General features: G+C 54.4%; 8 protein-coding genes across 8 annotated transcripts; 3 read left to right on the forward strand and 5 right to left on the reverse strand.

The window, feature by feature from the left end:
- Nucleotides 1–49: 49 nt before the first annotated feature.
- Nucleotides 50–1,292, reverse strand: BDW47DRAFT_116405 (Saf4/Yju2 family protein; the record flags this gene model as incomplete). Its single annotated transcript, XM_024814925.1, has 2 exons — nt 50–1,157; nt 1,264–1,292. The coding sequence occupies 2 exons, from the start codon at nt 1,290–1,292 to the stop codon at nt 50–52; spliced, it is 1,137 nt and encodes a 378-aa protein (XP_024673599.1).
- A 426-nt stretch (nt 1,293–1,718) lies between these two features.
- On the reverse strand, nt 1,719–4,806 carry BDW47DRAFT_130772 (beta-glucosidase; the record flags this gene model as incomplete). The annotated part of the gene is made up of 3 exons (XM_024817164.1): nt 3,669–4,806; nt 3,359–3,610; nt 1,719–3,302 (listed from the first exon to the last, which is right to left on the reverse strand). The coding sequence occupies exons 1-3, from the start codon at nt 4,431–4,433 to the stop codon at nt 1,719–1,721; spliced, it is 2,601 nt and encodes an 866-aa protein (XP_024673600.1). The 5' UTR covers nt 4,434–4,806.
- Nucleotides 4,807–6,014: 1,208 nt separating this feature from the next.
- Nucleotides 6,015–7,020, reverse strand: BDW47DRAFT_130774 (uncharacterized protein; the record flags this gene model as incomplete). Its single annotated transcript, XM_024817165.1, has 2 exons — nt 6,015–6,420; nt 6,567–7,020. 2 exons carry the CDS (start codon nt 7,018–7,020, stop codon nt 6,023–6,025), a joined length of 852 nt encoding a protein of 283 aa, XP_024673601.1. The 3' UTR covers nt 6,015–6,022.
- A 622-nt stretch (nt 7,021–7,642) lies between these two features.
- BDW47DRAFT_102762 (S-methyl-5-thioadenosine phosphorylase) lies at nt 7,643–8,993 on the reverse strand. The gene is made up of 3 exons (XM_024811923.1): nt 8,799–8,993; nt 8,217–8,726; nt 7,643–8,151 (listed from the first exon to the last, which is right to left on the reverse strand). The coding sequence occupies exons 1-3, from the start codon at nt 8,920–8,922 to the stop codon at nt 7,754–7,756; spliced, it is 1,032 nt and encodes a 343-aa protein (XP_024673602.1). The 5' UTR covers nt 8,923–8,993; the 3' UTR covers nt 7,643–7,753.
- Nucleotides 8,994–9,238: 245 nt separating this feature from the next.
- Nucleotides 9,239–11,442, reverse strand: prnC (delta-1-pyrroline-5-carboxylate dehydrogenase prnC). The gene is made up of 4 exons (XM_024811924.1): nt 11,171–11,442; nt 10,992–11,099; nt 10,570–10,931; nt 9,239–10,507 (listed from the first exon to the last, which is right to left on the reverse strand). The coding sequence occupies exons 1-4, from the start codon at nt 11,306–11,308 to the stop codon at nt 9,382–9,384; spliced, it is 1,734 nt and encodes a 577-aa protein (XP_024673603.1). The 5' UTR covers nt 11,309–11,442; the 3' UTR covers nt 9,239–9,381.
- Nucleotides 11,443–13,002: 1,560 nt separating this feature from the next.
- BDW47DRAFT_116411 (FAD-linked oxidoreductase) lies at nt 13,003–16,146 on the forward strand (the record flags this gene model as incomplete). The annotated part of the gene is made up of 4 exons (XM_024814926.1): nt 13,003–13,580; nt 13,633–14,468; nt 14,653–14,657; nt 15,055–16,146. The coding sequence occupies 4 exons, from the start codon at nt 13,003–13,005 to the stop codon at nt 16,144–16,146; spliced, it is 2,511 nt and encodes an 836-aa protein (XP_024673604.1).
- A 311-nt stretch (nt 16,147–16,457) lies between these two features.
- Nucleotides 16,458–19,875, forward strand: BDW47DRAFT_102767 (Zn(II)2Cys6 transcription factor). Its single transcript, XM_024811925.1, has 7 exons — nt 16,458–16,850; nt 16,909–17,043; nt 17,110–17,375; nt 17,454–17,539; nt 17,601–18,235; nt 18,287–18,457; nt 18,524–19,875. Exons 1-7 carry the CDS (start codon nt 16,762–16,764, stop codon nt 19,554–19,556), a joined length of 2,415 nt encoding a protein of 804 aa, XP_024673605.1. The 5' UTR covers nt 16,458–16,761; the 3' UTR covers nt 19,557–19,875.
- A 1,449-nt stretch (nt 19,876–21,324) lies between these two features.
- BDW47DRAFT_130778 (acyl-CoA desaturase) lies at nt 21,325–22,684 on the forward strand (the record flags this gene model as incomplete). The annotated part of the gene is made up of 2 exons (XM_024817166.1): nt 21,325–21,574; nt 21,648–22,684. The coding sequence occupies exons 1-2, from the start codon at nt 21,343–21,345 to the stop codon at nt 22,682–22,684; spliced, it is 1,269 nt and encodes a 422-aa protein (XP_024673606.1). The 5' UTR covers nt 21,325–21,342.
- Nucleotides 22,685–23,790: the final 1,106 nt, after the last annotated feature.

The following is a 23,790-nucleotide window of genomic DNA, read 5'->3' on the forward strand; positions in this document are numbered from 1 at the left end:
AGCACACCAAATGCAACCCAAAAAGATACAACAGTGCAAAAAAGAAAAGTCACTGCGAATCAGACGCATAATCCACCAACGCCACAGGACCCGCCTGTTTCTCCCCAGACGCATCCTTGTCCGTATTATCGGACCCTGACGCGGGCTGTTCTGCCTCTGCCTCTGCCTGCGCACCAGGACTCGTAGCGGTATTCGTCGCAGCTAGTCGACTCGTATGATTCGGTTTCCGTCGTTTAACCTCCGGCCGCCACTCGCTGTCATCTGCCGCCAGGAATGGATCCACCGCGGCGCGCGTATTCCCCGTCAGCTCGCTCTGCAGCTGTGTCTTGCTCCTGGCGCGCTTATCCTTGGATCTTCCAAGACGCGGCGAATTCGCCCCAGACGACGACGACGACGACGCAGGCCGCTGTTCAAACAGCGGTTTCGACCGCACCCCACCAGCGGAGGAGGAGGACGGCGCAAAATCCACCAACCCAGCACGCACCCGATCCCCCTCACTCTCATCAACAACCTCAAACCCCAAACTCATCTTCTCCGCCAACGCGCTCCTCTCCCTAGCCCTAACCTCCAGACTCTTCCTCTCCGCGCGAAAACCCCTCCTCACCCTCCTCGACACAGCATAAGGATCCGCCCAATCCCTCTCCCGCCCCCAATAAAGCTCCTCAACCCTCCCCCTCTCCGCCTCCCCAGCCTTTTTATCATCCACCTTCCCCTGCACCCTCTCAAACGGATCCCGATTATCAGCCCCAGTCCCAGCCCTCAACCTCTCCCCCATCTCCGCCAACCCCCTCACCACCCCCTCACCACCCTCATCACCAGTCTCCCTCTTCCGCCCCCCCTCAACAACAACATACGCCGTATTCTGCGGATCCGTGCGGATCTCAATCCACCCGCCACACTGCGGGTGCCGCATCCGGAAACTGTAGATGGGAGTGCTGTGGTAACTGCCGATCTTTTTCTTCTCCGCGTTGAACCGCACGCCCTGCCCGATGAGCGTCTCGTGCGGTTTGCACGTCGTGCACCATACCGCGAAGGGCATCTCGAAGCGTACGGTGAGGGAGCCCGTTTTGTGCAGATTGCGTGCGCGGGCGCCGAGCGCGTGCTTGTTGTGGAGCTTGTTGCCGCTTGTGAGGCCTTCTTGGTCTGGGGGGACATATCTATTTTTTGAAAACATCAGATTGTCAGTTCCTTTCTCATTTGCTTTTCTGTTTTATTTCCTTCTTTTCCTTGGGGACTTGGTTGAAATGTAGGGGGGCTGCGTACCGTCCCATATCTAAAGCAATGAATCGCATATTAGTACCCCGTTCGTTCCATAGTGGATGTTATCGTGGGCGAGGACTCACTAAAGCCTTGCATGTTGGGCAACGAGTTGGTCTATACCAACGTGCTAATCTGGCTAATTCCTAGACTTTGTTCGTCAGGCCGGCTCCCTGGATGGCACCGAGCCAGCCGTGCTGGTCGAGAAGCAAGCTAGATGAGATCGGAAGTTGAGGAGATGCGAGGATTATTGCTGACGGGCGGGATGCGATGCGATGCGCTTCGGCGAGTGGAGGGTGGGGATTCTGCCACCGCCTGCCTGATTGATTTTCTGATATCATAGTACGGTCTGGGGAGTATAGGCAGCAAAAGTGAGATCAGCGTAAGCATACGATGTTGTTCAAATGCAATTATGAAATTATATAGCCATGTCCATACTAGGTATCAGAATCGGAATGAAGTTACAAAACCGAGCACTTATCCCCCACCTTACACACAACGCGCTCATCGGCAACGCTCTCGCCCACGTAGATTTTAACGCCCTCGCCGTTAACCGGCACCTGCCAGTCCTGCACGATAGCATTCCACACGCTGACGTCCTTGCGGGTGACATCAAGCGTCACGACCGCACTCTCCCCAGGAGCCAGCGTCTTGGTCTTCTCGAACTGGCGCAGCTGGCGGGAGGGCGTGTCGACGCCGAGGTCCGTGGGCAGTTCGACGTAGAGCTGAGCCACGGCGCGGCCCGGGCGCTGCCCCGAGTTGGTGACCGTCACCTTCACGGAGTAGGCCACGTCCCACAGGGCGGGGTTGCCGCCTGCGCCGCCGCCCGCGCGGGGACCCGGCTTGGGCTTCGTCGTGTAACCCTCGGGGTAGGGGTATTTCTTGCTGGAGTTGGCGGCGGCGCCTTCGGGGTTGTCGAGGTAGGGGTAGAGGTAGCGCGTGATGCGGTGGAAGCCCTTGGGCCAGGCGACCTCGGAGGGTGCCGGCTTGGTGTCGGGGTAGGTGGGCGTGGAGCCCTTGGGGCCCCGGGCTGGCGGGTAGGCGCTGTCGAGCGGGGTCACGACGGAGAGGCTCGGCTTGGAGTAGTCGAAGGTGGTGTAGGAGAGGCCGTGGCCGAAGGGGTAGCGCGGGGTGACGTCGGCTTTCATGAAGTGGCGGTAGTCGATGTACAGGCGCTCGGTGTAGTCGTCTTGGATCTGGCCGAAGGGCTGCTGGATCAGCGACACGCTCTCCGGGTAGTCGTCCTCGCTGCGCGGGATGGTGTAAGGCATGTGGCCGCTGGGGCTGTAGTCGCCGAAGAGGACGTCCGTCAGCGACCATCCGGCTTCTTGGCCGGGCAGGTGGGCGACGAGGACGGCCTTGACGGATGGCAGCTCGATCCACTCCTCCATGAGGATGGGGCCGACGGTGTGGACCACGACGACGACCTTGGAGAACTTCTCCGCGGCGTCCTTGACGAGGTCGTCACCTTTGTGCCACGCCTTCAGGTCCGCCTTGGTGCGGTCTCCGGGGTTGCCGTCGACGATGATGAAGTTCTCACCCGCATCGGCGCTGATGAAAACGACGGCAACGTCATCGGGGCCGGGGGAGACGTCCTTCGGGAAGGAGTCGGTGATGTGGAACTCGGCCTTGGACGAGATGTTGGCGATGGCCTCCTGGGGAGTGACGAGGTACGGCAGCTTGGCGGTCCCGCTGCCCCAGCCCATGGTCAGGACACCGCGGTTGCAGCCCTTGTCGGCACACGAGTTCAGCCCTTGCGGGTCGGCCCCCGCATCGGTGCCGAAGACGTACAGGGAGTCGTTCTTCTTCAGCGGCAGCGTCTCGCCCTCGTTCTTCAGCAGGGTGATGGCATCACGCGCTACGGCCCTCGCGGTCTTGTTGTGGTTGCCCTGCACATTGACATGCTCGTTGACCACGCCGATGGGGGAGAGGACCGCCCCGGGGTAGAGAAGAGCCTTATCGGCAGCGGTGTTGGTGGAGAAGTTGGGCAACGGGTAGTCCTTATCCTGGCCCATCTGATACCACGTCGCCACAATGCGAGTGACCTATGCAGTACGTTAGCACCATACCGGTTTCAAGATCCCTAGCGGTCGAAGCATACCATGTCGTTCAGACGATCGAGCGGGACCGTTCCATTCAAGACAGAGCGAGACAGGTCGGAACCCCAGTAGCTGGTACCGAACAGCGGGAGCGACCCATCGCCGGGCATGCTCATATCCAGACCCGCCAGGGCGGAGGAGACACCGCCGTAGTGACCCAGCCAATCGGTCATGACGAAGCCCTGGAAGCCCAGTTCGTCTTTCAGGATATCGTTAAGGAGCTTGCTGTTTTGGCTGCAGGATGACCGGTTCACCTAGTACGTTTAGCATTGGATCTCGTATCTGAATGAGTCAAGAGTTGGGTCAGCCTACATCGTTATAGGCGGTCATAAGAGAGCCAACGCCCGCTCTCACGCTCTCGGCAAACGGCCACAGGTAAAGTTCGTGCAGAGTGCGGTCGTCGATGTTGGACGAGTAGCCCTGGGTGACCACGCTGCTCATGCGGTGCATCTCCTGCTCGTTACCGATATAGTGCTTGATACACGCGATGGCGCCAGTGCTCTGCATGCCCTTGACGGTCTCCGCGGCAGCAATACCCTGAAGGACCGGGTCAGCGCCGAAGCCCTCCCAGTTGCGGCCTCCTCGAGGCTTGCGGCCGATAGGCCCAACCGACGGGCCCAGCAGCACGTTGACGCCCTTCCCGCGCGACTCCTCTCCCATGGCGACACCCCGCTCGTGCATGAGATCCTTGTCGAAGGTCGCCCCGACAGTGATGCCGGCGGGGAAGGCCGTGGCGAGATCGGTGTTGCGCACGCCCAGCGGGCCATCGTTGATGCAAAGTTGAGGCACGCCCAGCCGTGATACGCTCCCGGTGTGTCCGCTGCAGCGGCCCATGAAGATCCCCGTACCCGTCGTCAGGTTCACCTTCTCCGCCAGGGTCATCTGGCTGACCAGCTTGTGCGCCTTCTCGTAGGAATCTTCCCAGTCGGAGAGCCATCCTCCCTTAGGGGCGGGATAGTACGGAGGTGAGTAGGCTTTGTCGTCAGCGCGGACCTCCAGATGCTTCGTGGCGGGCGAGGCTTGCGCCCAAGGGGCCAGCGACGCCGCAAGCGCCAGTGATAGCGAAAGAGCCACCATGGCGATAGTTCGTGCAAGAGTGCAAAGAAATCTTGCAAGAAGAATAATCTTCCCACCCCAGTTGTGGGGTGACCCGAGCTAGATATACAGCTAGCTGGGTTCCGGGGATGACAGAAGTTTAGCCTGTAGTCCGCTGCAGGGGCCGGTGGGGCATGGAATTGCGATCCGGACTGGACGACAATTCGCCTGAAGCCCGATCAGGAGGCCTTGCGAAGGGTCAGCCACGCATGTACCCGTCCTGTAGCACTAACCATGCCAAGGATACTAGGATAGTAGACGAAATGAATACAGGGAAGTATAGTAGCGGCCAGTCGCGTGCCAAGCGAGCCGGTCCCAGAGCGAGGCCGATCATAGCTAGGAAACCGGATGCTGCCATGGCATGGACAGAGTTGGCGAGGATCAATTACCCAAATGCTAGGAAGTGTTCGGCATGGTAAGGGGTTGACCTTGGTCTGTTAGTGGAGGAGCTATGGGGAGGAGTCGAGGAATCTGCAGAGACTAGACGGCCAGGAGGGGAAGACGAACGTGTCGATCATCGGTTAGTGTGTTGTTAGTGGATCTGAGCTGAATGCAACGGTCCTACCCCCAATACCCCGCAGGTAGGGATAGTATGATGGGTAGTCATGCGCAGACGCCAGAATGCCAATGTCGCTGTCGCTATCATGGATGGCCTTGTTCCAACCCTCACTGGTGACTATGAGCTGGGTTTTTATTCACAACCCCAAAGGCATCAATGGAGTTCAGATGCGATTATGATAAAAACCAACCCATCAATTATAGCGAGGTCGGTTCGAAGCAAGTCCACGACGATCCCTACCGCGAATACGGAGGCGCATCGGACATTAGACACCTCTCCAGTCAAGATCGTCAGGGGATGGAGACCGCCGACCACTACCCCGTGGCGTGGATACCTAGTGACATTTTTCGAATGAATACGACAATGTGGACAGACCATTTATGATCCGATCATCATCGGTGTATTCTGGGGATTGGACTGGATTGGGTTCAAGACGGCGAATCAGCAGGAGCCGTGACCAGAGTTTATCCTAAATCTAGACTGGATGACAGGTCATGGGGACTTGATGCAGCATGAGGTCGAGTAACGTAGATACCAAGGAAGAGGGTTCCACAGATCTGGGGGGTTGGATTGTTGATTTGGTTAATTGACTTGAGTTGGTGAGTTGAAGAAGAAGAGCCGAAGGGGAAGAGTGACATGTGATCTATCTATCCTTCTATAACGGTGCTCTTGATACTTTGATACTCTTGATACTCTTGATACTCTTGATACTCTTGATACTCTTGATACTCTTGATACTCTTGATACTCTTGATACTCTTGATACTCTTGATACTCTTGATACTCTTGATACTTTGATACTCTTGATGCTCTTCACTACTAATAGAAATCCATCAGTCATAATCCCTCTGCACCAAAACACATATCAAAGAATGACAGAAAAAGAATGCCAAAGTGCCAGTCAAAGAAGAAAGTCATAAACAAGCCATAAAAATAGACCCACCCACTCCAAACCATTATTATATCAAGACCCCGCAAGATCAATAAATCAACCAATCAACCAATCAATCAAATCAAGCAGCATGAGGCACCCAATCAATATCCACATAATCCGCCAAATCCAAGCCCTTCATCTTCGCCTCAATCTTCTGCAACACTTCCCCCGTCCGAGGCAACAACACGGCACAGCGACCGTGACAGCCGTTTAGCTTATGGACGTGGGCACTGCAGCGCGGTGGCTCCAACGTCGGGAGCGACTTGAGCAGCTCATCCACGTTGTGCGTGAAGTACGGCGGGAGAGGCTGGGGGTAGAGTTTGAGGGACGTGAGCTGGCGGAGTAACAAGCCGAGGATCAACGACGCGCAGTCTGGACAGCAGGTGGTGGAGTCGTCGAGCGAGAGGGTGTCGACGTAGTCGAAGACGGAGGTGAGGATCTCTTCCATATATTCCTCTCGGGTTTTGGCGATGGTGTCTTCCTTGCGTTAGTTTACTCCCTCCCTCTGCTTTGATAAAGAAAACCTATTGGGGGTATATAGATAGGTTGAATTTGAGACCTACAAAAAACCTCCTCCGGAACAGGACTATTATCATAGCGAACTATAGGCGCCTTGGTCTCACGAATAGCCAGACACGTAACGGCAGTAAAGAGGTCGTGATGACGAAGCACCCAGGCGATACAGAGCCAGCGCGGCACGTCAACAGTATAACTCTTCGGCAGCAGGCCCTCCGCATTACGGATCCAGGTATCAGCAAATATCTCAACGGCTTCACTGCAGCCAAAGTAGTCTGCCAGGAAGGCGACCTTGTACATCATCTGGAAGCCTAGGGACCGGGGAACCTTCCTATTCTGGCCGTGGATGGCGCGCAGGATGAGCAGCAGGGGCTGCGTGATGTCGCCGCGGAATTCTTCCCACACGTCGGGGAGAAGTACCGTTCTGGAATTGGCGAGAAGTCTGCCAAAGTAGCTGGACGCGAGGGCCAGGGGTTTCGACGAAACGCGCACTCTGAGCTGTTCGGGGCCGGGGTTCAGCTCGTGGTTGCTGTCGTGGGGGCTGGAGTATGTGGAGCCCATGGTCAAGGCTGGGCTGTCCAATCTGGGAGACGAAGAGGGGCTCGTCGTGGGAGAACTGGTGTCGCTGTTTATGATGCGGTGCTGGCTTGGTAGTCTTCCTTCTGAGATGTCCACTAGCTCGGACCAGAGCTTGCTCTGGGAATCTGGGATTGGGAGCCATTAGTAGGTGCCGGCTTTGTGGGATAGATAGGATTTGGATGGCGCCCACCGGCTTTCACAAACCATAGGTAGAGTTCGCTTGCGCGAGTCTCCACGATCATGAAAGCGTCCCCAGTGGGGTCTATCTCGTGGTCTTGGTACGCCATGTCTGGATAGTGTGCTGTATGGTTGAGGTTATCTAGTAATTGTTTGGCGGGAGAGTATGCAGGCATCAAAATGATCTTTCATGTACTAAGGATGGTGTTTGCAATGGTCACAATAAACGAATGTGTGGTGCCATAGATATGTGCAATGGATCGGTGTGCAAATGTTGACTTCATGTTTATTGCAATATAACCAGTCGTCCTTGCCAGATTGGTTGGTTAATCCACGGGGGGAAGACCTATACAGACTGCACAGCAAGAGCCATGCAGCTTTCTAAATAAGAACAGAAAAGTACAGTTCCAATATTCAAATAGGTAGAGTCTTTGTTCTCGTGAGCTCGTCATAAACTATGCATGTCTATCCCGTCATGGAAAAGTAACTCTATACAGTGGAAATTGCTGATCTAATCCCAGCAAGACCCTCAACCAAATCATTCGAAATAACCAGGGAAGAGCCAGTTCATCTTCTCCCGGGCCTCAGGGCTCCAGTACTCCTGGGCAGTGCTGAGCCCGAACTTGACCGAACCCGCATAGTGCTTGGCCTGGACCAGATCTGAGTTGTGGTCCGCGGCCAGCTCGTCGAGCACGGCCGTGACGAAGCGCCGGGCGTTCTCGGCGTTGGACTTCATGTTGCCCATCACCATCTCCACGGTGACGTCGGCCGTCGACTCGTGCCAGCAGTCGTAGTCGGTGGACATGCAGATCATCTGGTAGGCGATCTCAGCCTCACGAGCCAGCTTGGACTCGGGAAGGCAGGACATGTTGATGACGCTGCCGCCCCAGGAGCGGTAGAGCTTGCTCTCCGCGCGGGTGGAGAATTGAGGGCCCTCTGCAGTAGATTAGTAGACTGCCAGATAGCACTAGGCCAGGGAAAAAAGGACGAAGAAAACATACCCATACAGACAAGAGTCCCACTGTCATGCAGGCGCACACCCTCACCATCAAGACTATGCCCACAGGCCCTCACGACCTTGGCCATGCCCTCATCGAAGGGATCCCCAAACGGCACATGGGCCACAACACCGCCCTCAAAGAAGGTAAACGGGCGAATACCCTTCGTGCGGTCAATAACCTGCGTCGGGACGACGAAATCACGGGGCTTAATCTCCTCCTGCAGACTTCCGACAGCGGAGAAGGCCACGATGGAGCGCACGCCGATGGAGCGCAGGGCCGCGATGTTGGCGCGCGCGGGGACCTCATGCGGCGCAATCTGGTGGTGCATGCCGTGGCGGCTGAGGAAGGCCACCGCGACGGTCTGGTTATTGTGGTGGCATTGGTGGTGGAGGATGGTGATCGGGGAGGACGGCTTGCCCCAGGGGGTGTCGACGTTCAGAGAGGCAACCTGGGTGAAGCCGGGAAGTTCACGCAGGCCTGTTCCGCCGATGACGGCGATGCGGACGGGGTCTGGACAGAGTAACAGTCAGTATCTATTGGCAGGCGAGGAGAGACAATGTCTACGGTGTCCTGTTCACTCACCCTTGTAGGTATCAGGAAGGGCAGCCATTCTTTTCGCAAGTTGCTTAGGCGACTCGATACGTCGGAGGGGTTTAGAAGTGGTAGTAGCGAGACGACGGTGAAAAACCGAGGGGAATCTGAACATGCAAAAACCGCGAAAGAGATTTCTTAAAAAGCACACCAAGAATCAAGCGAACAGAGAAAGTCGGGGTAAACCAAGACAATTCCTTGATGATGGTTACATCCAACTAACCTAAAAAACTTGAGGCACGGGAGGGGTCGATTGCCCCATTGGGTAATCCCGCTTATCGGCCCCGCTGTGGGTGCCTGGTTCCTGAGGCAGCCGTCTTATCTACTGATTTGGACCCTCGTCAATGTGAAGTTGGGTTGACGCATAATGTACGATGTAGAGGACTATAGGTAAGGTATGTAAGAAAGTAAGATAGGTTATTGAATTGTACTTTTCGTCGCTGCGAGCCAGCCGTAGAAATCATGATCCAACGCCAGAGATGCAATGCCCATACACAAACCAGATAAACTGGTGGGGAATAGAGAAGACCAAAACACAGAAAAAAAAAATCAAAAGCTAGACAACATGACACGTCTATGCGTTGCTGGGGTATTCAACCTTGGTGGTCGGGACAAACTCCTCCTTGATGGAACGCAGGCTCACAAAGCGGGAGAGCAGGTTGCCGCTACCGGCCTTGTCGTTGGTGCCGCTTGCGCGGGCACCGCCGAAGGGCTGCTGACCGACGACAGCACCGGTGCTCTTGCAGTTGATGTAGAAGTTACCGGCGGTGTTGCGGAGCGCGTCGTTAGCGGCCTGCAGGGCCACCCGGTCCTGTGAGAAGACGGCGCCAGTCAGACCATAGGTGCCCGTCGAGTCGATCTTCTCGCAAATCTTAGAGAAATCGGCCTCGGTGGCGTCGGGGTAGCTGTGGATGACCAGGACGGGTCCGAAGAGCTCACGCGACAGCAGCGGGTGATCCGGGTTCGAGGTGCGGTAGACCGTGGGTTGGATATACCAGCCCTGGGAGGCGTCGTAGGAGCCGCCGGCGACGAGCTCCAGCTCGGGATCCTGCTTGGCTTCGTCGATCACCTGGGACAGCTTGGAGAAGGAGCCCTCGTGGATGACGGGGCCGCAGAAGTTGGTAAAGTCGGTGGGCTCGCCGACCTTGAGCTTCTTGGTCTCGGCCGCGACCTCGGCGACGAACTCGTCGGCGATGGAGTCGGCCACGTAGACGCGCGAGGTGGCGCTGCACTTCTGGCCCTGGAACTCAAAGGCGCCGCGGACCGTCTGGACGGCGGCGTTGCGGAGGTGGGCGGACTTGTGGATGAGGTGGAAGTTCTTGCCGCCGGTCTCGCCGACGATGCGCGGGTAGCTGCGGTACTTGCCCTCGGCGACGCCGCCGGCGATCTGGCCGTAGAGGCTGCGGAAGACGCCGGTGCTGCCGGTGAAGTGGAGGGCGGCGAACTCGGGGTGGTTCAGCGCGACGTTGGTGACCTCCTCGGCCTCACCGGGGACGAACTGGATGACATCCTTGGGCAGACCGGCCTCGAGCAGGATCTGGTGGACCAGCCAGTTGGAGGCGATGGCGGAGGGCGAGGGCTTCCAGATGACGACGTTGCCCATGAGGGCGGGGGCGCCCGCCAAGTTACCACCGATAGCGGTGAAGTTGAAGGGGCTGATGGCGTAGACGAAACCTTCGAGGGGACGGTACTCCACGCGGCTAGACGTTGTTAGTATTCTTCTTTTCTTATTCGTTTTAGCGGCGTGGAGACGGAAACTCACTTCCAGACGCCCGCGGAGTTGTGGACCGGCTGCTGAGCATAGAGGTCTTCGGCGTACTTCACGCCGAAACGGAAGAAATCGCACAGCTCGGCGGCCGAGTCAATCTCGGCCTGCCAGGCATTCTTTCCCTGGCCGTGCATGGTCAAGGCCATGATGTCGTAGCGATACTTGGTGGAGATAAGATCCGCGGCCTTGAGGAAGACGCTGGCGCGTTCAGCGAACGAGGTCTCAGCCCAGGACTGACGGGCCTTCAGAGCGGCGTCGATGGCCGACTGGACGTCAGCGGCACTCGCATTCGAGTAAGTCGCCAAGGGGGCATGGGTCGCGGGGTTCGCCTGAGTGAAGGTTTGAGAGGGTTTAATCTAGAATTGGGTTTATTAGAAACTCGATCTAACATTAGCTCGGGTTGTGGAATTACTCACCTCCTTGCCGGCAATGACCAGCGGGACGTTGAGGGGAGCACTGCTCTTGTGACGGGCGAGGGCATCCTCGAGACCTTTGCGGTCGGGAGTGCCTGGGGCGTAGTGTTGCTATCAATCAAGGTTAGGCGCACTCATCATTATTGTATTTCAACCACTTTTCTCCCTCTTGAGGTACTCACATTGGGTTCATTATCGATGCGCGGGACCTTGAAGGTGGCAAAGGAGCCCATGGCGCGAGTGGCCGTACGAGGGACGCTCCATCTAGAGGCCTTGGCCCAGGGAAGGGCTCTGGTACGGAGCAGCATAGAGGACTGCATTGTGATAAGGATCCGCTCAATCAACAAATACAGGTCTGTGAAGAGGGAGGAACAGGAAGAAGGAGAAGAATGGGAGAAGAAAGATGAAGTTACGAAACTCCAGGGCTGCGGGGAAACTCTGATGATATACTGGCTGTGAGTTGGTCCGGCCTTAGTCACCGGGCATCTCCTCCGCGTACGGGAATACCAAAATGACCATACGCCGAGTCCAGCCGAGGAAAACGTACCGGAATTGAATGAGATTGTAGTATTGTAGGATAAATTATCCTTGCATGGTCGGGTGACCTGGTGGCCTGGAAGGCTCTTCCGGCTGCAACGTGTAAGATTCGGTACGGCGGAGTACAGCGGAGACCTTTCCGGTACGGAATTCCGGGTGGGACAAGCCTTGACCGGGCCGGAGTCGGTGGCCGAACAATCGATAGAAGATATAAGATAAGTATGTATAGATATATAAACGGATAAAAGATAGATACTTCCTATATATGCTTACTGTGTATTATATGCCGATTCAACTACTCATGTACTTATATCTTCCAAAAGCTCGAAACTCAAAAGACCCTTGTTGCCAATATTCTTATCTCTGTTTCCCCGCATCAAACCCGGTGGGGATGACCGATCAGCCTCTAACCTTATTCCGTCTAGTGTCCACCTTTTTGGGGAGTTCTTTACAATACTCTCTTACATCTTACATCGTAGTACTTACTGAGAGAACATGGAATACAGACGATTGGGTTACAGATAGGAACAGATATATGGGACATTCCAGAATTCTACTGCTGTTCATTGTATCCATACGTAAGGTCTCCATATGGCCCAATACTTCAAACCAAAGATGTGATCAGAACTGGGTCATCACCGGCCCGGTCAAGCAGCAACCGGGTGGGTCTCTTTTCTCTTCCAGCTCCACTTGAAAATTCTCCTGCATGGTCAATCCCAGACTTATTGGTACAGATTAGATCTCGTTAGATCCTTGACTCCCAGTTTCCCGCTGACTCCCGCCACACCGGGCCCTTCAGCCGGTGTTCACCTTGATCAACATCGGGAAAGAATAAAAACCACATCTCTCCTCTCTCTCTTTCTCCCTCTTCAGATCATCCCATCTCGGTTGTTAATCTTCCTCCGGTATCTGCTTCCGAGGTCGGATCCGAATCCGTCCTGTACTCCCTGGTCCCAGCGCAAACCCTGAACTTTATCAGTCCTATCGGGAAGTCCACCCACCACTGGTTCAGCCTGGTCTAACTGGTCGACTCTTCCAAATTGGTCGGTCGGTGGAATCTGTTAGTCATCTGACACGATCCATAAAATATATAAAGTATATAAATAATAATAAATCAAATAGGAATAATAATAATAATATTCGTGTCTCCACTAGAGTCTCCCTTTGTTATGTGGCCAAGCACCGTCCCGGGTCACCAGCGGTTTCCACCGGCTATAGACAGCGGGACTCCGTCCTTCTGGAGAACAGCAGACCTGATGCCACCGCGGACCCCTCTCTTGATTCTTATTCTTAATCTGACCGTAGTCATAAGTCGTATCAGATCAAGTACTTAATCCCCCGCCGCCACCCTCATCGTATCCTTTCCCCCAGAGTGCTGTTAAGACCTGACTTCTATTGATCCTTCCTACCTTGTTGGCTTTCCTCCGTCATCCAGTCTTCAGTCTTCAGTCCCCAGCCTCCATCCCCCATCCATAAGATGATCAAGTCTCACCGTCCGCTCAAGGCGCTGTCGGGCATCCCCTCCGCCCGCCATGTCAGCCGGACCAGCAACGCAAAGTCCTCCTTGACCGCGACCGCAACCACCCCCACCAACCATGTCTTCCACCAGAGTTCGCCCTCCTCCCAGAAGCACTCCACCTCCCCGCTGGCCAAGATGCCCTTGTCCACCGTCTTGCGATCGTTGTTGATCCTGTCGGTCTCCTCGTCCACCCTCCTGTTGAAGCCGTGCATCTACACCCTGTCGATGTTGGCGAACCCCAAGACGCCGCTGCTCGACGTAGCCAAGAACCCCCTGTTGAACATGCTGGTCAAGCACACCATTTACAAGCAGTTCAACGCGGGCGAAAACAAGCGCGAGGTCCAGCGCTCCATCCAGGAGATCAAGCAGTTGGGTTACCGCGGTGTCCTGCTGGGATACGCCAAGGAGGTGTTGGTCGGAGAGAGCCACGCTGATCCCGCCGATCCCAAGGCGGCCAGCGAGGAGATCCAAATGTGGTTGGATGGGACCTTGCAGACCGTCGATATGGCACACGAGGGGGATTTCATCGCTCTCAAGTATGTTTTCATTTCTTCTCTCCTTACTGTTGAACCCCGCTAATTATCTCAGATTCACCGGCATGGGAACCCAAGCCCTGCAATATCTCCAAAACAAGAGCGCCCCCTCCCCATTCATGGACCAGTCCATCCGGCAGGTGTGCGACCTGGCCATCTCGCGCAACGTGCGCCTGTTGGTCGACGCCGAGGAGCAGGCTGTCCAGCCCGGCATCGAGGAGTGGGCCACGACCTACCAGAAATACTGCAACTCGCGCACTCCCGGCCGTGCCGTCTTCTACAACACCTACCAGGGCTACCTGCGCTCCACCCCGGCCACCCTAGCCAAGCATCTCGAGATCGCCCGCCAAGAGGGCTACACCCTCGGCGTGAAGCTAGTGCGCGGCGCCTACCTCAAGACCGAGCCCCGCCATCTGATCTGGGCCGAGAAGGAGGACACCGACGCCTGCTACGACGGTGTCGTCGAAGCCCTGCTCACCCGTCGCTACAACGACATGCTTCAGTCCGCCTCGGCCCAGCACCCGACCGATCTCCCCCCAGTCCACGTCATCGTCGCCACCCACAACCGGGACTCGGTCCGCAAGGCCCACGCCCTGCGCCTCGAGCAGGCCCGCCGGGGGGAGACGCCCAATGTGGATCTCTCCTACGCCCAGCTGCAGGGCATGGCGGACGAAGTCAGCTGTGAGCTGCTGCAGGGCTTCGAGGACGCCGAGCATGCCCACGCCCACCCCGTCACCATGGAAACCCCCAACGTCTTCAAGCTGCTGACCTGGGGGTCCGTCAAGGAGTGCATGGGCTTCCTGCTCCGGCGGGCGGTTGAAAATACTGAAGCCGTCGGTCGCACCAAGCAGTCTCAGGAGGCGATGTTTGCGGAGTTGAAGCGTCGCGCCCGTCAGGCTTTTGCCGCGGAGAAATAATCGTCTTTCTTTTGACTCCTTTCCCTTTCTATACCTTCTCTTTTTTTTTTTTCATTCTTATGTGTCTATTTTTTTGTCCCCGTTTTGTGCATGTTTGACCATGTTTTTGGCGTGACTGTCCGGATTCCCTTGCTGGGTGATAACCCAGATGCATATAGATGGCGTTAGCAGAGCATCATTCGATAGTGCTAATAAGCTCACGATAATGAATACCATGATATCTCATTCTCCCCAATAATTTACCAGGTCGATCCCTCGTAAACTCAAATCCAATATCCGGAGATTTCGAACTAGTGAAACTAAACCAATGTCTACCATGGTCAACTGCCGTCTTCAGGACTGTCATTTGCCCTGCTGGATTAGCGCGTGGGGTCCATTGGGGCGGGATTGGGACCGGGATCCACCAGAACGAGGCCGATACAGGAGGCTGTACCGGCTCTCCTGACGTTTTACCCCACGTTAACATCCCACTTCGCTTTCTTGAGACTTGATGTCTTGCAATTCAATTCAAATATATATTCTCAGACACACAGATACAACTCAACTCGGAGATCGAACAGACGAGAAGAACGCTCGCGAGAAATCCATCTAAAATGCACCTCCTCTCCGAACCCGACGTGGCCCAACTGCTCCGCCAATTAACCCCCACACAATGCTCAACCCTCCTCGACGCCCTCACCAACGCCCTGGTAACCTTCACCACCGACGAGCGCCTCCCCCAAGAGGAGCGCCAGCTACACCAACCGCTCCGCACAACCATCACCACCAAAAATGACAACCTCTCGCTCTTCATGCCCGTCTCCAACACCGACACCACCGGGATCAAAATCGTGACAGCCTCGCAATCGCACGGTATCATCGGCGTCATCAACATCTTCTCCCCGGAAGGGCGACTCCTGGGCCTGCTCAGCGCCGCGGAGATCACCGCCTTCCGCACCGCGCTGGCTATCATGACGCTCTTCGTGCGCTGTGTCTCGCTACGGAAGGAGAACGTGGTCATCTTCGGCTCGGGACGACAAGCCGAGTGGCACGCGCGACTCGCGCTGCTCCTCACTCCGGACCAGCAGATTAAACGTCTCACCTTCGTCAACCGCAGTCGTGCCCGGTTGACCGCCATGAAGAGCGTCATCGACGACCTCCTATCCGCCCACCCACATCTCACAATCACCACCCTCGCCAAAGACGACACCACGCCCGACTCCCACGAAGCCCAGCTCCAGCAGGTGGTCGGGTCCAGCGACGTCATCTTCAGCTGCACGCCCGCAACAGAGCCCAACTTCCCCTACTCCTACCTATGCGGGGAAGCGGGCAAGCAGCGCTTCATCTCCCTCATCGGCTCCTACAAGCCTCACATGCGGGAAATCGACACCGAGACGCTCCTCTCCGGCGGAGGCAAGATCTACGTGGATTCCAAGGAGGCGTGTCTGGAGGAGAGTGGGGAGCTGATCCTGGCGGAGGTGAAGGAGGACCAGCTGGTTGAGATTGGGGAGCTGTATGGGCGAGTGGGGAGTGAGACGCCGGTTGAGGTGCCTGAGGGGTGTAATGTTGTTTACAAGTGTGTTGGGATGGGGATTATGGATTTAGTGATTGGGAAGAAGTTGTTGGAGTTGGGGGTGGAGAGGGGGTTGGGGATGGGGGTTGATGGGTTTTGATTTGCTTCTAAGGTACGATTATATGTTTATTTAGTATACTATTAGAAAGGGAAGCATGGCTGAACTCACTGGACTTATCTACTTACTACCGATCTAATCTACTATACTTGAGATGGTGTAGCTACTGGTAGCATGGCTGAATAAAATACAATACATACATGCATACATGCATCATACACAATACATACAATACACGTATGCGGGGGTATTATTCCGCCCCGCCAAGGCCAGCAAACGAAGCAAAAAAGCCCAAAGCTCAATCCTTCTTATCAACGCCCCGACCTGAACGGGAAATTTCTTCGACTATCGCTGAACTCTCGTGCAGACCTGATTGACTGGGATATTGATTCCTCGACTTCTCCTTCTTCTCCTTGGCTTATACCGGACTAGTTCAACTTCTTCCATCACCTCTTACTTCATTCTTTCCCCAATTGGCAGTGAAAGTCCAATCATTGGGGTGCATCACAGCCACGCTCCCTCGTCCTCTTTGGCCCCCTCCCCCCTAAACCAACCTCGTTCTTCATATACGGTCCATATCCTATTCAAATAACATGATTTCCTTGCGTCCTCCTCCTCCTTAACTGTACCTGATCTTGATATTGACGCCGACAAACCATGGATACCCGGTCCACGCCGTCCCCGGTGCCTGGACATCATAAACGACCCCGAGTTGCGGAGGAGAATCGCAAGCGGGCCGTGCGAGCGTAGGTTCCGTCTGGCCGAGAGAAGAGAATCAAGATGAGATGCTGATTGTTGGCTCAGATGCGATGGCTGTCGCAGGGTGAAAGAGAAATGCGAAGGCGGTGTCCCGTGTCGGCGCTGCGTGCGCTATCGGAGGCAATGCGTCTTTACCCATCCTGATCAGACCGAGAAGAATCCTCGATCGTCTGCACTGTCGTATGTCGCCCACACGCTCTCCTTCTGGATCTCGGTTTATTCGGATCCTCATATTGACGCATACAGTCTCCTCGAACGAAATGCCGGAATCACCCGTCACGATATGGCCGAAGCGGAGCGCCTCCGATACATGGAGCGCATCCTGCAGCACTTCGTCCCCAACATCACATTCGACGTCCCCTCGCTGCGGAAGATGGCCGAGAATCTGCACAAACAGCGCGGCTCCGAGTCGGAGACGGATCCGTCGATCCGCATGGAAGGTGACGATTTTGAGGACCTAGCGATTGACGATGAGCACTTTACGATCAAGGCCTTGCCGGATAATACGACCCGTATGCTCTTCTGTTTTCTACCTCGTGCGCATTGCTTGCCCCCCGTTCGCCTGTCTAATGTCGAGTGAATTGTCGCAGAATATTCCGGGGAGTTTTCTTATCTCAACTTTTCGATGAAGATTCGGAAGAAGATTGATGAGTGGATGAATACGACGACGCCGGAGGTGAGTCTACACGGGTCTTGATCTGGGCTCTTGATGGGTTGGTGGCTAATGGCTGGCACAGGCGCCCGCCGACGTGGAACCATTCGAGGAGCGATGGCGTGCGACGCAGCTTCAGTCTGGAACGTCCCTGGTATCGGCATCGGTCACCTGTCTCCCGCCGCGGTTCGTCGCCGATTTCCTGGTCCACATCTTCTTCAAATACGCCCAGACGAACAACTTCTACGTCGAAGAAGACTGGATCAAGGAGAAGCTCAACCGATGCTACGTGGACCCGGCGAGCCTCAGCTCTAACGACGCCGGTTCGGTATGCTCGATCCTGATGGTTCTGGCGGTCGGAACGCAGTTTGCCCACATGGAGTCTGCCACGCCGGTCAACCGGTTGTCCGGCGGTCCGATGAACCCCGAGGACCACCACTTCTCGGAGGATGAGGTTGGCCTAACGTTCTACCAATTCGCGTCAAAACTCCTCCCCGACATCATCGCGACCGCGTCGATCCGCAGCGTGCAGGCCTGCCTGCTCATCGGAACCTACCTCTTGCCTCTGGATACGTCCGGCCTCTGCTACACATACTTTGGCCTGGCGCTCAAAATGGCGATCCAGAATGGTATGCACCGAAAGTATCAAGGGGAAGGCCTGTCTCCGCGAACGATCGAGGTGCGGAATCGCGTGTTTTGGACGGCCTACACGATTGAAAAGTGGGTAACCTCCAATCCATTGGTATTGCTGTCGCTGACAATCCAATCTAGGCGCGTGAGCATCCTCCACGGACGACCAGTGTCCTTGTCGGACTCGGATGTGGACGCCGCGTTCCCGGTGGACTTTCCTGGATTGATGCCGGCCGGCCAAGTGTCCAACCACACCAACATGATCACTCTCATCAAGCTGACCTTGAAACTGGGAGAGGTGGCTAATGAAATGTGCGTCATCAAATAACCCCTCTATCCCAGCCGCTCCTCTCGGGGAACATGTCTAACAAAGAGTAGATCCGTCCTTCGAAAATCCCAAAGAAACCAGCAGCACGACTGCATCGAGCGACTGCTGAGCCTGCGGAAAAACCTCATCGACTGGTGGTCCACACTCCCGGAAGAGACCAGCTGCCGGGATCTCAACCCAGGCCCCCTGTTTCGGTCCAACGTACATCTAAAACTCGACTACTGCCTAACGCGCATCTTCCTGGGCCGCCCGTTCCTCTTCAGCAGTATGCGAGCGATCAGCGTATCCTCAAGCCAAGGCCCACCGTTCAAGACACCCTCCGGCCTAGCAAAAAACCGCTCAAACCTAGTCACCGACTGCGTCGAGGCAGCCTTGGAAATCATCAACCTGTGCCAGCTCCTCCGCGACGAAACAGGCCTCGCCCGCGCATCATTCACAGAATTCAGCTCCTGCCGCGCCGCACTCCTCGTCATCCTAGCACAAAGCTTAACCAAGCGCACCGAGCGACTCCGCGAAGGCCTCCGCAAAGGCATGGCCTTGATCAAAATCATGTCAATGGGCGTCGGGTCCGCCCGATCAGCAGTCAGCGTCATCGAAGCCCTCGAACGAGCCATCCACCGCCTCGAAGAGTACAGTGAAACGCACTCCTCCGGCAATCCCGGCACCATCGAATCCGCCTACGACCGCTTTAAGAACTGGGAAATGCTCTGGAAGACGGGGCCCATTTCGCCGGAAAGTGTCCAATTCCAAGACCAGCAGCAACCGTATCCCACCGGGCCAGCTACAGCTACAGGAAGTGCAGGCATACCTACCGCCATCCCAATCACACCGATAACTGGCAACTCAGGCGGAGCCGACTCCATGGAGGGCGAGATTGCGGGATCTGACCTGACGGGCACAACGGCTTATTCGGCAGCCCACCACGGCACTAACCTGTCCGAAATGCCTGCGTTCGGCTTCGACCAGTATGTGTCTAACTTGCCGCAGGAGCTGGGCGAGTTCACGGCTATACCATGCTTCGAGACGGATCCGAATCATGGGTCGAGTACGGATGCGAGGTGGATCCAGTTCATGACTGAGTGATCATACTTTTTTCTCTTCTTTTTCATATTTTTTAATCTTTTTTATTGGTCGGTTTGGTTTCGGCTCTATATACGGCCCTGGCGTGTGGGTATTGTTACTGGAAGTTTGACTCACTGATTGACGTTGTTTGGCGATTTGATTTTTCAGCACGGATGGTTATCTCTTTATCATGATATTCATGATATTCTTTTTTCTTTTCAACTGGTTATATGACTTTTATCTCGTGTCTGTCACTTCTTTTTATCAGGGCCTCTGATTTTACTACCTACATATCTACCTATCGACGCACAAATACAATCAAGTCATCTTGAAAATGATAGTGAGTATACCTGATACCAGCACCCCGTATCTAAAATGCTTGCACACATTACAGCATAGACTCTATTAAAGTGTAGGATTTGACCTACTCTAGTTATTTCGTCCCACACTTGCTTCATAACATTTTCAAAGTGGGATCTAAGCTGTGTTGGTTTCTTTATATAACTATGTATATTAGGATTAATTTTGTAGATATATCAACTATTGAAGGTATCTCACCTAACCCATTTATCTAGCTATCTATTCATCTTTCGTAGCTAACCCTCCTGGTCTCGCAACCCTCGTCCCATGAACCCAATCAAGTAACCCAAGAATACCATAATTCACACCAAACCGCTCATGATGCAAATCATGCGCCTCAGATCCCCAACCTAACACGCTAAAGGTATAACACCCACAGTGTGCCAAAGTAGCCTGCAGCACGCTCCCGGCCATGAATACCCAGAAGCTCAGAATATGTGCGCGCAGCAACGTAGGCGGGATCGTCATGGGGAGTATATTCTACGCGATATGCTCGACCGGATACGCGTACTCGGCTGCGAACGAAACCGGCGTGATGAACCGGTGGTGGTGTTTGTGAACGTGCTGGTAGAAGAATCGCCAGTGCAGTGTAATATGCAATCTGTAATAAGTGGACCACGTAATGACTATTCAGGTGGAAATAGGATACCTGAACCTTTTGTATGATATGATGATGGTCCCTTCATTGACCTGTACACGGTACCGTGTTTTCTATTCCTCTGGTATGAACCCTGTGCTCGGTTCGAGCAATGCCAAAAGGATGGAGAATGCGCCGGCGAGGAATAACTATGGAATTTTCAAGGGGAAGAATGTACCCTGCGACCTATTTTCTGGCCTCATTGGAATATGAATGATTGGTTGTCTGGCTTTCGCCTACGCTGACTCCTGGCCATCAGACAGTTGACACTGATCTGAGCAGGGTACAATCATAACGCTCGCCAAGGATGCTCTATCCTTGTGGTTATAGAAAGCCCGTGTCTCCCTTGCCTTCTCCGATTATTAGACATGTCTCATCTCCTAAAAGAACCCGCAAATAGCCATATTGTGGCTGGTAACAAACATGCACATTCCCCTGGCATCATGGGAGGACGGGATTGTCTCAAGCCTTGGCGTGATACCGTGTTTTGGAAGTTAAACCTTTCAGGTCAAATCTGTGATCCATTGCAAAGTGGAACCAGAATTTTCGAGAGAAGTGATACGTCCAACATGATCAAGCGGGGGGTTGGCCTGATATATACGCACGCACCTTCATCGGAGTGTGGTCGACGATGTATCATATCCTTGAGGAGGCTATAAACTGGGCAAGCACAGGCAATGCCACAAACTCTCAACAGATGACAGGGACGCGTCAGGACACGCTGTATCGGCCTCTGAAAGCCCAAAATGCGACGAGAGTTTCGTCTCCTCACTTGGTTTCTAACGTAACTCGTGATCATAGCCCGCAGCAATGAATCCTCAAAATCCTCAAAAATCCATCTCTCAATATAAGCAGTCTCCGATTGAGAAGATAGACATGGGTACATTCAACTGGTGCAGAAATATTGATTGGCTTCACCTTGTCATTATGGTGCTGTTGCCGACCTACGTCTACGTCAGATCTTCTTATGCGCCTCTTCAATACAAGACATTGGCCTTGATGCTGACTCACCTCATACTCTGCTCCCTGGGCATAACAACTGGTGTGTATGCTGCAGCTCCAAGCTGTTTACAATGATGACGCGATGCCACGAGCTAAATTCCAGCCATACCAAGGTTACCATCGGCTGTGGGCACACAAGGCGTACCGAGCCTCACCTCCACTGAAGTATCTTCTCGCCATCCTCGGCGCAGGCTCCTGGCAGTGGTCTATCATATGGTGGGTTACTCACCACCGAGCCCATCACCGATACCTGGACACCCACCGAGACCCCTACAATGCCCGCAGGGGTCTGTTTTACTCCCACATCGGCTGGCTCCTTGTCCGTCATTCTCCCGCCTCGTGGGGCAAGGTGGACATCTCCGATGTGGTCAATGATCTAGTGGCACTCTGGCAACGCCGCTATTACCTTGTTTTGGCTTTCCTGTCGGGTCTGGTATTTCCCGCCGCGGTCGCTCACCTTGGCTGGAATGACTGGATGGGCGGGTTTGTCTACGCAGGCGCATTGAGGATCCTGATCTCCTGGCACTGTGCTTTCTGCGTCAATTCCGTGGCCCACTATTCTGGCTCCCAGCCGTTCTCGGATCGGCATACACCGCGTGACTCGCTGTTCACGGCCCTGCTCACCCTCGGAGAAGGCTACCATAACTTCCATCACGAGTTCCCCTCGGATTACCGAAATGGCGTTCGGTGGTTTGACGCGGATGTGGGGAAATGGGCCATAGCGTGCTATCAGTTTTTGGGGCTGGCGTCGAATCTGCAGCGGGTCAGCGACGACACTGTGGCAACGGTGCGTCTCCAACAGCGGCAGAAGTCCTACGATCAGAAGCATGATGACCGGGCGAGCCAACTACCCGTAATGAGCTGGGATCAGTATATCTGCGAGACGCTGAATGGCCGATCACTTGTAGCAATTGCAGGCTTTGTGCATGACATTTCCGACTTTGTGACGGAGCACCCCGGAGGCCGAGCCTTGATTCAGTCCGCGGTAGGGAAGGATGCCACTGCGATGTTTACTGGCGGGGTGTACGATCACTCTAACCACGCCAATACCATACTTGCTCGACACAGGGTCGGAGTCCTTAGGGGCGGGGGTGAAATCGAGATGCTCAAGTCAGAGTCTATCCCTGGATCTGTAGTCAGGGCACAATAGATCGGATATATCTGCACTTTCCCGGCACACTAACTATCACCCGCCTGGAAGTATGGACCTCGCCGCGTTCAACAATCCCCCGGCTTTTGTAACCCCTTGACTCTGTATTTTGGACGACACGGGCTAGACGTCCCTTTCAGCATGTGAATCGAAGTGGCTACACATTCTGAGCGAGCACTGGAACTGTACTTGCGCGACCTTGAGGTGCCCCCAAGCTTGGTCAGTCTATGCAAGGAGAGATCGCTGATCCGGACGTGGGCATGAATATCAGGAATAACCCATCTTGCTACTGCAAGGCTCTCTGTTATCCAGCACTACTTCTGTGTTAATTAGGGTAGACTGCTAGTGTCCTGGTCCCGATAATCAAAACACTATCTGGTGAACTTGGTTGAGTGATATTCTAAATACAGGTACGTGCCACATTACGCGCCCTGTCTGCAGGTCGTGTTCATCATGATAAGACATTTTGAAGCTATATGTTGTCATTTGGAGGGCTGCAAGAACGAAACGGTTCTTGGGAAAATAAAATGTACCATCGATTTTGCAAGTACACCATTTGGCTGGGCGGTGCTGGATCCGAGGTAGCGATGATTGACCCCTGCCGGTCGACATGTTAGACATGCTGCACAGCAACTGATTCAGCGGTGAAAGCTGCAGCATACTTTGAGGACTGTAAGTGACAGATATGACACGTATTAGGAGAATGAGATGGTGAAGAAATTGTAAGTGGGAAGAATATTATACGTCAGAATCTCTGTTCAGTTTCATAATGGCAGACAGGGAAGGTCGAGCACTTTACAAAATCAAAGGCAAAATCTAACTATTTGTTTCCTATTCATCATGCTCTGTTTTTGTATCTGTTATTTGTCTCTGTAATTTCTACAGAATTTCCATCCCAGTGCTGGCCAGGATGCCCTCCATTCCCACTAAAACCGACACTGGCAGGTTCACAAATGAAGCTTGCTCCGAAGACTACAGGTTGTGTAAAGGCGATGATCATATTCACGGTAAGCTTTTTGTTTTCTTATCTTCTTTAAAAAAAATATATATATGTGTACAATAGATCCTTTAATTTACGGAACTACATCTTGACCAAATCTCCAGAT

This window comes from Aspergillus candidus (genome assembly GCF_002847045.1).
Source record: "Aspergillus candidus strain CBS 102.13 unplaced genomic scaffold BDW47scaffold_12, whole genome shotgun sequence".
Taxonomy (NCBI): domain Eukaryota; kingdom Fungi; phylum Ascomycota; class Eurotiomycetes; order Eurotiales; family Aspergillaceae; genus Aspergillus; species Aspergillus candidus.